The 13,906-nt window shown below is 41.6% G+C and overlaps 1 protein-coding gene across 1 annotated transcript; it reads right to left on the bottom strand.

Annotated features, from left to right (window-relative positions):
* Positions 1-3,109: 3,109 nt before the first annotated feature.
* LOC143010216 (E3 ubiquitin-protein ligase TRIM39-like) lies at positions 3,110-6,503 on the bottom strand. The gene is made up of 8 exons (XM_076162427.1): positions 6,344-6,503; positions 5,076-5,677; positions 4,729-4,824; positions 4,364-4,597; positions 4,112-4,259; positions 3,992-4,018; positions 3,693-3,868; positions 3,110-3,589 (listed from the first exon to the last, which is right to left on the bottom strand). Exons 2-8 carry the CDS (start codon positions 5,661-5,663, stop codon positions 3,218-3,220), a joined length of 1,641 nt encoding a protein of 546 aa, XP_076018542.1. The 5' UTR covers positions 5,664-5,677; positions 6,344-6,503; the 3' UTR covers positions 3,110-3,217.
* Between the last annotated feature and the right edge of the window lie 7,403 nt (positions 6,504-13,906).

The raw sequence follows: 13,906 nt of genomic DNA, 5'->3' as shown, positions 1-13,906 counted from the left end.
AAAACAAATAAAAGCCGCATAAAAGGTGAATAATATTAAAGTTCTTATGATATTGCAAAATATGTAGCTTTGGAATATGAATTATGTGAGAAAGAATATAAATATTGTTTAATTATTCCAGTTTATGACTCCCAGTTTGTGCAAAGTAGTTGCATATTCAAATCAAATCGGCCAGTTTCTGTTATTTCGCATAAACCTTTTTGAAACAGATTTAGGTTTAGACATTACATTTGTTTGTACAGAGTTGATTATGAATCCTGCAATTAAAGTTTATATTTAATGACCTGAATTTCTATTGCAAGCAAATATAAGCTGAATGAGTGACACCGATGACAGAGTAAATGAATTATACATGCTTAATACACTGTTCTAATTCTTGATCTGATGTCTTTGTCTCTATTGTCTCTTCCTTCTTCAAACCCACCAAGGTCAGTTTTAGAGTTGGGTCTTTCCCTCTCAGGTGCTTTTCCAACTGTGCAAATGACAAGAAGTATGAAGAATAATGAATGCCAGGGAATAATTTCTATTTATCCATTGTTTTATCACAATTGTGCTTTTTAAATATGACTTTGTCTATGTTAACCGGCCAAAAATAATAATCACCAATTTCTCGATGGACTTTGTGATATTTCCGTCGATCAGGTTCACAGAGGGTTTGAGAGAAAGCCTGACTTTGATCATGTGCCTCCTAAATGGAACTGAGGACAGAATAAATGATGAATCATCTGTTCTTTAACAATCCAAAGAACAACATTCCTCATATATGAAAGAATATGTACACATTTGTCTACAGGACTACTTGTGATTTTACTAAACTTTCTTGTGTCTACATTGTATCTTTATAATGTAACAGGTGCTACATTGTGTGGTGTTGCTCACATGTGATTCTCGTAATTTTGCTCACACTGTAAACAAAGATGGCATACAGAAAACAGCACTTCCCAACAGCATTTCTATACATTATGGCTTACATAAAGATGTTACTACTACTGTATGTTGTAATTAAATCCACTGTTGAAGGTTATTTCAATTTCTTATTTCAATGACAAATGTCAGTGAGTGTAACATCAGAATAATCCATTAACCTCTGTAGCAGAAAAATGGCATCTGTTTCCTGCAATCCTCAGGCTCCATCACAAGGGCGTGCAATCGAAGTCTACCACATTTATTAGCACTAGGAACATCTGCGCTCCAACGCCAGGGCTGATACAACAATTCCCTCCCATCCGACCACTTCCAGGACCTCTCAGCCAGTCCGATCCAGGCCCAGCCACCTTCAATCATCCCCTGGAGCATTTTGTTTTCATCCTGGCTCCGCACCCTGGCTAGGTTTGTGTGGTGCTCCCTGCAGTGAGCTTTAGCCCTCTCCCAGGTCATGGTCAGGTTCACCAGTATGAACCTCTCTGAACTCTCAGTGGTCGACCCTGCAATTAAATCAAACAGGTTATTACTGAAGATGTGGACATATGAATAAACAAATCGGGAGGGACACTTGCAGAATAAACAAAACCTGTGCGACGTTGATTTGTAGGCCAGGTTGCAAATGAACAAATTTGTAACAACCCTATGGATATGGATCACAGATTTGATTGTACATTTCTAACAGAAATTAAGCTGCAAGATATTGTATCCAAACTCAATGACACATCTCACATCTTTTGTAATCTCACCGTTGTAGCAGAAGAAGGGAAGCTTGAGGCTGCATTTTGTACTGTTCCAGCCTCCATTCACGCCGATACTCCCACAGGTCCCTCTGTCAGTGGGCTGGCCGCTTGTCCAGCTCCAGTAGGCCTCCTCACCTTCTTTGTAGTCATCTGCATCGTACCGCGACCAACCCCAATCTCTGTGCAGGCCTGACCACGCCAGGAAACTACTATGCACGTGTTGTAACGATTCCTTTGCCAGACCATATAGATACCTTATTTCCTGTCGATCTGAAACACTGGCCATGTCTGTGTACTTCTTCCTGCAGTATTGCTGCGCTCCAGACCAAGTTTTGTGCTCGTTGATGAAGATGTTCTCATTAAAAACGTGAGGGGCACAGAAATGGCACATACCTAGGAATAACCCAACACTAAATGTTTTGGAGGTTTCACTTGTCAAAATATATTCAATATATTTTTAGTCCATTATGGACTTAGTATATTCCCCAAAAGGCTGTGCAGAGTAAAGTATTAATTCTTTATTAAGGTATCAATGTGTTCATCGCTTCCTCACCTGAGAGTAGCAGAAAGTAAGATGTTACCCACGCCATATCGGGTGTGTGTGTGCTCACTGCAAGAAAAACAATGGTCAACATTCACAACTTTACAGTCTAGTTAAGTATCAAATTCATTTATCTCTTTAAATGACTTATTTCACCCAGATTGCACGTGTCAAGGTGGACTGTCTAAGAGACTTTAAAGGTTTTACAATTTCTTTCTTTTCTCGTCTTATTAATAGTACAAAGTAAAAACTTACCACTACAAAAGAAAGCAGATGATCTCAGATGATGCCCTGTGCTGCGTCTCTCTCTTCCTATGTTGAGTTTTGTCTGTTAAAGCACCTGAGTATCGAGTCCCAGGTATTCAAAACAGATGGCTCAATTTCCCTTTAGCATCCCCGCGTCCCCCTCGCCTTTATTCCCCCATAGGGAAGGGATGAAAGCCAAGTTTAGGTCGTAAATTCATCTGCATGTTTGATACGTGGAGTGCAGGAAGGCGCTTTAGATGGTTAAATTGAACTTTTGTTATTCCCAACTGCATGGTTCCATTTATGTCATCCTCGCATGGCTTGCAAAATGCCCTCTTGGAATTGCAAAACACATGGAAATTTGCTCCATCTGGACAGAGACAAGACACGCCAGATTCCTTATGGGGATTTCTGTGAAAAAACAATGACCTCTTATGTCTTTGCAAGGTCAACAATAAACAACTGCATTGCGAGGATACACTGTGACCTTAAGACAGAGGAATATGATGATCAAAACAAAACAAAACATATGTCTGGTTTCATCTTGAGAAAGGTTTATTGAATTTAGATTCCTTATATTCAGCATTTGGAACCAAGGTGTGTTAATGAATAAGATGGCCTGAGCTGATATGAACAATCACAACGACGTTTTGAGGCCTTAATGTCGTTTATTCAGGGTTTGCAGAGATGAATATTTGATTATGGTGTCAGTGCTCATTACTGGGAATAGGAAAATCACCAGTGTAACTTTAGAACACAGTCAAGTCTATGTTGCGTGATTGACATCTGTGATAACTAATGGCATCTTGTTCTTCCCTTCGTCACGAACACCTGGGCTGAAGAAGGGGAAAAGCCTCTCGGTGAACACGCACCCAGCGAAGGTGTAGATGTGAGACCTGGCGTCGACGTTGAAGAACGACACCGCACCCTCCTCGTAATCCACGAACACTCCCACCATCTGCGGCTTCTCCTTCAGCTGGAGGATGATGGAGGGCGAGTCCAGGGCGCGGTACTCGTCCCCGTTCCTTAGACGCACCGACCAGAAACCATGCTCGGGCGTGGAAGTGATCCTCCCCTTTCTGTTGACCGACTCTTTGACCACACCCAGGTCCCAGTATGTCTTCCTCCCCACAGCAACCTGAGAAGTACCAGATCAGGATTGAGGTTAAAAGAAAGTGGAGGAGATTTGCATCTTGGTTTGGGTCATTGCTATAATCTAATCCATAATAGACTTGTCTGACCTGGAAGTAGAACCTTCCAGACAGGAATCCTTTTTGGCCCAGCACGCAGATGACGGGGTCGAACCGTTGAGGGTTGTCGGGCACGATCTGCAGCTGCTCACCGTGTCCGGCCTCCTTCCCTTCAGCAGACACGGCAATGTTTGGATGAGCCGTGTGCGGGTCTAAAACCACGTCCACTAAGGAGATAAAACGTAGTAGAAGAAGATCAAATGTTATTAATACTTCCACTAATACCACTTACTAACTATTACTACTCCTGCTATTACGACTGAAAAAGGGAATCATGTCAAAGGATGTACCTGCATATTTCTGCATCCTCTTCAACTCTATCAGAAAAATAGAGCAGAATAAATAAACACATGTCCACAAACGGCATAAACATGTTCCAGTAATTGCGTACGTGTTCCACTTCACCTCACCTTCCTCCTTCAGTCTATCCAGCTGTGTCTTCAAGGTGTTGTCCAGTTTGGACAGCGCTCTCCTCACGGTCCCCACACAGGGCTCTGAGTGGACGCCCAACTCTGACCACTCTCTGGTGGGAGGAGGTGAGATAAGAGCAGGCAACATCTACCAGAGAGGAATGGTGAAAGGAAAAGCTGTCAAGTTATTCACTCATGACTGGAACTGATTTATTTATGATTTTGAGAGAATATCGCTTCTCTTAAATGAACCTGCAGAACGCGGAAGTGGTCCTCAGTGTTCTGCAGCTCCTCCAGCTCAGTGTTCCTCCTCTGCAGCTCAGCAGCCTCCTGTTGCAGCTCGTACACCAGTCCCTCCGCCCTCCACTCTACTGCTTCCTGCTTCTCCTTGATTTCCACGCCGACCTCGGCCCGTCTCGCCTCGACGGAGCCGATCACAGTTGTAAAGAGAAGGTCGCTCTCCTGCTGCTCCCTCGCCGAGCTCATCTGATAGAGGTTTTTGAAACAGTATACAACTCTATGAGAAGTTGTGATTACCCGTGGAGTGCATTTCGAGAGCAAACAGGTGAAATTCAGCAAGACCAGGTCTGCTCTGTGACAGTGAGCGACATTCTCACCGTGCTTAGCTTCACAGATTCTTTGATCTCCTCCACTTTCTGCATTCTCTCCTCAATCATCTGCTCAACCGTCTGCTTGGTCTTTTTCATATGAACCTACAACAAAATGGAAATGAAAACTTTATTACGCCTAAATCTAGGTGAGCCTGTCGCCTTGAATACTGACAAATCATTTCCTTTCACAATAGAAAAGCTAAGCTACTTCAGAAGCTTTTCCTTGTTGTCAAGAATGCTAAACAAAATGCTAGGACAAAAGTGTATCAAATGGTTGTGTTTGTAATCGCTGCCACGCTGATATAAGTTTTGATGTTGACCTACTTTCTTTGTACATTACAAAATCCAGGTACCTTCCTCTCCCTGCACTCCTCCTCTATGGTTGTGGTCTGGTGACCTTTGTGTTCAGTCTCCGTGCAGAATTGGCACACACACTCCTGTTCCACCCTGCAGAACATCTCCAGCAGCCTCTCGTGCTTCTTGCACATCCGGTCCTGCAGGTTGGGCGCCGGGTCGATCAGCTTGTGGATCCTCAAGGTTGCAACCCTCTCGTGCGGCTCCAGGTGGGCCTCGCAGTACGACGTCAGACACACCAGGCAAGACTTCAGGGCCTTCAGCTGAGCAGATGTCCCGGCGCAGACGTCGCACGGCACATCGCCGGGTTCGGCCGCAGTTGCCGGCGAAGCTGACAGGCCGACTCTCACCTTTCTAAACATGTCGGACAGCTCTTTAAACGCTGTGTTGATGCTTATTTCCGGCTGGGAGGTGAAGGATTTTTCACAGGTAGGACAGTGGCAGATGTCGGAGCTGTCCCACGCACCCTGGATGCAGGCATGGCAGAAGTTGTGACCGCAGGGAATGGTGACCGGATCAGTGAACACTTGCAGACAGATGGAGCACAGGAACTGTTTCTCTGACAGCATGGTACCTGAGAGGGCCATGTTTCTGCAGCGATCTAAAATAAAACAGGAAGTTTGGGTTATGTGGTGCATAGGAGGAACTTTAAAGAGGGAAGTAACTTTTCCCACACACGGAACAGCAAACAAATCTGTCTTGAAATTCAGGATTCACACCCTTCATAGCCCTACTTAGTGTATTACTCATTGTTTCCCAGGCTAAGAGCACATGCCAGACACACCCTCCACTACTGCAACACACTTTTATCAGTTGTACTTCAGTGCTTACCTGCCCATAAAAACACACAAATAAAAATAGAAGAGTTTAGAGGGAACTGATTCTCACGTCAGAGGGTTCGGGTTAGAGTTAGGCTAACCTTAACCTTAACCTTAACCCTGAACCGAACCGAACCCGAACTCTTACTCTAACCCTGGAGCTTCAGTGGCAGGGACTCTTACAAATGGAGATATCTGAAATTCTATCGAAATCTTTGGTAACATAGACAGTATTCACAAAAGTAAAACAACTACTCCAGGATAATGAAACTTCATTATCAATTCACCTAATCAACAATACAGTTAAAAACAATGATTTTCATTCACAGCACAGAGGGTCAAGGTCAAACAATGTGTCACAAGAAGTAAGATTATTACATGTTTCACTTTCATTCACAAGGTTAATCTTTGTCACGAAACAAGTCGTAGTTTGTCTTGCTTGTACTTACAGCTGTCTCTTCTTCTAGCGACTCTCTCTCTCTCTCGTTCTCTCTCTCTCTCTCTCTCTCTCTCTCTCTGCTAAATCAATGAACGTGAATATGTCAGTCTGGTAAACATAAGTCAACACAGTTATTCATCCCAGCCTTCCTCCTCCCCTTCCTCCTCCTCCTCCTCATCAGTGTTCTGTCTCTATCCGTCTGATCTTAAAATAGCATTGTCTATTACATAACCCTGCTACTAGTTGTACCTTCAACGCTATTGTGATAAAACAGTATGTGTGGGTTCATTTAATCAAATTCAATACAATAATACAGGTCCTGGATAGAGTTAATGTGTGTTTAACTTGTGGGTGTGTCGGGTTCAAGTTTTCCACACCCAAAGAGCAGCAGGTGACACGCTGACCCCAGGAATGCTGCAATACTGCATCTTACACACAGGTGAATGCGACACATGCACACACAGGTGTATTACACTCTGGCAAATTAAAAGTTGTTTTTTTATTGAACTCTTTTGATGACTATGCATTTTCAGATAAGAGATCATGTGAGATCTGCGTGATGGGGCATAAAGGTCGGACAGGAGCCACCATAGCAGTGCCTGATGAAAACATGCATTTAAAGGACCAGACTGTCATTTACCCTTTACAACACTTTTGCAACTCCCAAGCCTTTGGATTACTTAACCTGCAATGAAAATCAACTTTAAGAGGGTTCAAAATGGGGATCCATACTGCAAACTAAGCATCAGTTATTAGTGTCTCAGTCAGTGGGGGAAGACTGACTGTGAGAGGGGTGGGAACAGCAGTTTTATGCATTACCACATCAGGACATTTGGTGGAAGTAATGTGCCATAAAACAGTAATAATGCACCAGCTTTGCATATGTTTAAAGGCAATTAAAAGTATGTACACACTTTAAAATCTGGAGCTGTGTCATATAACCTTGTGTTGGGAATCTGTTTTGCAACCATTGTGAGTCTCTTGTTGACTTCACGTGATAACACAGCTTTGAATGCAGCTTTACCTTATTGTATTTACTGTCATTAAAGCGTAATCCCTCCATTCTCAGTACTTAGAGTTACTCATTCTGCATTACTGCATTTCCTGATTTCATTTTTCAACCAGTTTATTGCAGAAACCCTGATTCCTTTATTGTCAAGAGGGGAGTGGCATCAAAAGGCTCAGTGGTTTGCATGTGGAGGGCACAGCAGCAAAGAGGAAAATATAAACAGGAGAGCGAAGGAGATCTCCGATAAGAACCAGGAGGCTCGGGCAACATATTTTTCCAGAAAAACTTAATAGGAGAGTACGGGCGATGTCGCCTCTCTTCAGTGCACTCTGTCCAGGTAAGGTATGAATGAAGAAGGATCTTACAAACCTAAGCCTGAACACACAACTTGGAATCTTGAGAAAAGTCTAAGGAATTTAAGGAAAAATTATATGATGGAATTGAATTTAAAACAGAGCTAACTGGGATGTGAATGTGTTTACAGTGCATTTGTGAAATATCAATAATACAGTTTTTAAAACTTGTTTCCATGTTTCTTTCAGTCAGAGGGACGGCACTGTTTGTCCTCCTGCTCTCAGGTCAGAAAGTGTGTTTGTGTTACAATGTGAGATTTGATAACAAGAAAATTAAATATGTAACTGTCCTTATATTACCGATACAACAACATATATGTAACCAAGTGTGTACGTGAGAGATACCACAGTTACATTGGAGACAGTAAATAAAATAATATTCAAATTCGACTTATTTTATCAGTCATGGAGGATTATAAGACTTTTCTGGGTTGTGCTGAATGAACAAAGGATGCAAAACAGAGGCAAAGCTGCCTTGCCGTAAACGGAATGCAAAAACCAAGAAGGATGACCAACCAAATCCTTATTAAACAAAGCTGTACCAGTAAAACACACACACACACACACACACACACACATACATAAAACAGAAGAATTTTTATCAAAACAAACAAACTAGAACAGCGAATGCAGGAATCCAGGTGATTCCAAAGTGCTTGAACGTTTTCTAATGTGTCTTTGCTTGCAGGCGTCTGTTCGGCCTCTCGCGATTACAGCTTGGTAGATGAGCCAATGACCTGGAACGATGCTCAAACTTACTGCAGGGACAATCATGCTGACCTGGCCACTATAAGGGACGTGTCCGACATGACGAGCCTTAAGGACGCTGTAGGCACCGGTCAGGGCCATTTCTGGATTGGCTATTTCGACAGCCCCATGAACTGGACGTGGTCTTTGCAGCAGGATGGTTTCTATGGCGAGGGAGAAGCTGGATTCAAGAAATGGTCTAAAAAGGAACCAAACAATGGTCGGAAACACAGACTATGTGCAGCTTTCAATAATGGCCATTTGTTTGATTATTATTGCACTACACCTTTATTCTTTGTCTGCTATGATGCTGATCAAGGTGAGTGCTTCCATATGTGTATGGAAATAAATAAGAAAAGTTACATATTTAATTATTTTTACTAAGTTAATTTGAATTATTTAGTAAACTGTGTCAGTTTGAATCTCCAAGTCAAGCTCTAAGCCATTTTCTTTAGTTTTATAATTCTAAATAATATGTTACATTGAAAATCAAAAGCTAAGTATCTGTTTTGTTAAATAAGGAATGCTGGAATGGTTTAGTTATGTGCTTTGGGTTTGAGTTCTTTTTTAATAATCCACTTCATTTATCGCCATTGACACAAGATGCAACAAAATGAAAATACTAGAAATCTTGTAAAATTGCTATTTTCTTCTTTTTTTGTGTGTGTTGGAAAATTATCCAGGTGGATCATTTATCTACGTGACACTTGTAAAGACATGGGAGGCTGCCCGGGAATACTGCAGAACAATATATACTGATTTGGCCACTGTGAGGAATGAAACAGAGAACAAGGAGATCCAGAACAAAGTACCACTGGATGCGACGGTTTGGATCGGCCTGTCCAGAGACACCTTCAGGTGGTCCAACCAAGAATCCTTCACATATAGTTATTGGGGAGGCGAATTCGGGTACTTGGATGGAAATTGTGCCGCCAGCAGGTTTGACTCTTCTTACGTTGGACAGTGGATGGTCAAAAAATGTGAAGACAAGTTAAGCTTAATTTGCAACCAAAGAGGTGAGTTGTTTTCATTTCTTGGAAATACGACATTAATCAGATAGGAGAACTGTGTCAATTAAAAATATCTGTCTGTCCACTTTGTTTCCAGACAGGAAGATGTTTCAAATAAAGCTGAAACTAATGACCTTCACAGCAGACATGAACACCCCTGCGGTGATAGAAGCCATCTTGAAACTGGTACAGCCACAATTAGTATTGTTCTCCTTATTTCATTCATTGTTAGCAGCAGTACTGAGCACCCTTTTTTTAATGTCATTGTTCAGATCGAGAGGAAGCTGAAAGAGAAGGGGATAAACAAAGGAATCAAGCTGGGATGGAAGAAGGGGCCCGACGGGAATGTCTTCAACAAAAACTGAACTCAAAAATAACCTGGCAGAAAGCATTTACTGGGCAATGTTTGTTTGCATTAGATTTAAGGTTTTATTTATTGCAGATTTTGTATATTTAATTGTCTTAATAACATATGTATTGTCAATGTAACATTAAATACATCATGGCTTTGAATGCAAGTGAACATATAGCATACAGGGCTGAAATTATATGTTTAGTTTTATATACTGTCTATGCATGCATGCTGTAGTTGGGATGATATAATTCATTTTTTGTGTGGAAAAACATGTTTGTTAAAGGAAAAATAAAAGACATGATAATGAAATTTCCACCTGAATCGGCCGATTTCCTGCGTTATGTGGATATAAAATTATTTAATACACACTGTATAGTAATAACACAGACATATATACAGGCACACACAAAGACAAAAACAACAGAATATGGCATGATTATGGTGTACTTATTGTTCTGATACCATAGGGATGATCTCAGGATGATCGATATATATACTGTATATATATATATACTGTATATATATATATATACAGTATATAAATACACACACACACACACACACACACACACACACACACACACACACACACACACACACACACATACATACATACATACATTACGATCATTTACATTACGATCATTTTGGCAGACGCTTTTATCCAAAGCGACTTACATTACATTACCACCCTTCGCAGAGGGGGGAGCAATTGAGGGTTCGGTGCCTTGCTCAGGGGCGCCTCGGCAGGGGCTCGAACCGGTGATACTACACCATAACATGCCATACCATGTTGTTTTTGTCTTTGTGTGTGCCTGTATGTACGTCTGTACATATATATATATATAGATATATATATATATATATATATAAATATATATGTATGTATCTGTGTGTATATATTCAGTATATATACAGTACATATACAGTATATATCTATCATCATATTAAACATATATCCCAAACAAAATCCCCAGTGTCATTTAAAGATCATCATGTAAATGTAATTGTCTCAACAGTAAAACCCAAGTACATATGATGATGTGTGCTGGTAAACTCACACAGAACAGTTAGTTAGTTAGAATTTATTACTACATCCAGTCAGCCATGGATGCCTTCGATCCTCGCCTGATGCAAAACAGTATGTTAATGTGCGGTGGGCAGACTTTTAAAAGATCAAATTATCGCTGGTAAACGACTCAAAATCATAGAATACAATCAAGATTAACAAGTTAGTAAGTTTTATGTTATTTAGTGCCAGACTGAGATCAAACTAGTCTTTGCAATCATTGCAGGGAATGAGACACCTTTGTTTTGATCTTTGCTTGTGCAGTGCTTCTTTTGTTTCCATTTGAATCACAGATGTTGACACACAGCTCAATTTCTTTAAATTTACATAGATTACACCAAAGTAAGTGCTGACAGCATTGACAGCATGTTCATTACATTACATTACGATCATTTGGCAGACGCTTTTATCCAAAGCGATTTACATTACATTACATTACCACCCTCCGCAGAGGGGGGAGCAATTGAGGGTTTGGTGCCTTGCTCAGGGGCACCTCGGCAGGGACTCCAACCGGCGACCCTCCGGTTCCCAAGCGGAAGCTCTACCCACTGAGCTACTGCCTCCCATTCGTTAAACGCTCTGCACTTTGAATGTCACAAGTGAGTAAAACATATTGTGAAGAAAGGGGAGGAGAAATTGAGCCACCTGGAGAGAAACACCAGCAAAGGCCAGAGAGAGAAACCTGTCACGCATGATGTCACCAGGCACCAGAATGACTTATGAAGGTGAGACGTGTTGGTTTTAACTATATCATAATTAATAACTAACCAAAAACTGTAATAATGGTTCATTTTCAAAGGCACTGAAAGGACTCTCAGGTCAGTGTGTGTGTGTGTGTGTGTGTGTGTGTGTGTGTGTGTGTGTGTGTGTGTGAAGAAAAAGGACTATTTGACATAATCTACTCTTCATTCACCTGTTGTTAATGCGTCTTTATGTTCAGGGCTGTGTGCAGGTCGTGATTATCAATACTACTTTGTTAATCAAGAGTTGAACTGGACGGAGTACACAAAGTACTGCAGTGAGAAGTATCACTGTGGAGGACATGGACATCATGCAGGGAGTGATGGATGCTGTAAGCAGTGGTATTTAGGGAAATGTCTGGATAGGCCTGAAAGACAAGTGGAACATGAAGTGGTCCATGTCAGACAGCAGTTTGTATTGAACAGGAGGAGATCAGTGAACCCAACCGCAACACTGGCAGACAGACGTGTTGCAACTTTTAACTGCTTGTGGGTTTTGGCAAACCCAGATGCAGATTTGTCAACCAGCTAATTTGGCCCTGTGCAACAAAGTATGTCCTGAACTGACACTCAGAGCTACTGCAGGGAGCACCACACTGACCTGGCCAGTGTGGGGAACCAGGCTCTGAACCAGCAGAATCCAGAAGATCCAGGAGATGACACTGACCTTGTTGTGGATTTGCCTCTTCAGACACCCCTGGGAAACCCGGTCAGATGGAAGATAGAATCTGGCAGGCGCAGGCAGGACTGAGTCTCCTTTGCTACTGATCCAGTTGAAAGTGGAAGGTGGCCACAACAGTAAGTTTATTTACTGTTGGAGTAGGTAAACGACTGAATGCGCCATTGTGTTGTTAACACTGATTGAAATTCAATGTTCCACCTGTCCATCCTCCTTTCTTGACTTCTGTGGGTCTTGTGCTAGTACATAATATTGAGAAGCTGATAGCTGTCAAAATGAAGCTGACCTCAGCTGGCCCCACTGTCGATCCTACTGACTGTGCTGTGGCAGAGGGCATCTAAGAGCAGGGAAGACTCCAACACAATGACATTGAATGATATATGTTTCTTGTATATTTCACACTCTCAGTAATACTTTCATCATGTCGTGTTTCAAATTAATGAACTAATTCATCCTTGTGTTACTGCCATAGGCCTTTTTGTAATTAGTTAGTGTTGGATACATTATGTTCTGTAGCTTGGCTAAGTAGTTGTAAGGATGTTAACTATGTACGCAATGTACAGTATGCAGAAATTATTAGGAGTGTCCATGAAGCTGCAGGAGGAGCGCAGACACACACAAGCGCAGACACACACAAGCACGTATGTACACACAAAGATGACATGAGAGACAGAGAGACTGTGCATTACATTACGATAATTTGGCAGACGTTTTTTTTCAAAGCGACGTACATTACATTACCACCCTTCGCAGAGGGGGGAGCAATTGAGGGTGCGGTGCCTTGCTCAGGGGCGCCTCGGCAGGGGCTCGAACCGGCAACCCTCCGGTTCCCAAGCGGAAGCTCTACCCACTGAGCCACTGCCTGCCTCATTACGTAATCATAATATTAAATAAGTAAGCATGAGAAACAAAGAATTGCTGTAAACACTATCACTCTCCACTCAGTTATTCCCATTTATATAATTGATAGAGATTAAAAAGATAAACACTTTAATAATGTATCAAGCCTGGAAACATGATATCTTTTCTGATTTGCTTTATGTGTATCTATGCGTTTAGTACCTGTCATGCTACTTCTACATGTGTGGAAAAATATGTTTGTTAAAGTTAAAACAAAAGTCTAAAAATAATCTCACACTCAATGGTTCAGTGTTCTGGGGTAACTAGCAGACAAATAGTAATAATACAAGTAAAGACGACTCATAGAATGTGGTTCAGGTTGCCATGTTGTGGAATGATGAGGGGGTGTTAGACGAGATCCCCCTGGTTTCTCTGCTCTGAGAGATGTTACACTTTGCCATTATGCCTCATTTATTAAGGCCTTCAAATGAGTCTTTCTTTTAAATCTTTGTGCCACAATTAATCAAATTTAATGCTTTTGTTCAAACTGCACCTATGGTTGACATGGTTGGTTTAGAAAATGTCTTCTATTTGGTTGTTGAGGGGACGACAAGATGTAAAACAGAAGCAAAGCCAAGCTTCCACGCCTCAGGCAAAATGTATGCAAAAGCAACCAATGACAAATAGAAAATCGGAAATAAATAAAGAATAACTCATTTAGTAGTTCACTAGATTACACAAACATGTATGGAATGCATTTCTCTCTGACTT

Source organism: Genypterus blacodes, unplaced genomic scaffold (genome assembly GCF_046128005.1).
Source record: "Genypterus blacodes isolate CSIRO-AG114 ecotype Tasmania unplaced genomic scaffold, CSIRO-AGI_Gbla_v1 ptg000122l_1, whole genome shotgun sequence".
NCBI lineage: Eukaryota > Metazoa > Chordata > Actinopteri > Ophidiiformes > Ophidiidae > Genypterus > Genypterus blacodes.
The sequence above is the reverse complement of the archived record's forward strand: the minus strand, read 5'-3'. Positions and strand labels throughout refer to the sequence as shown.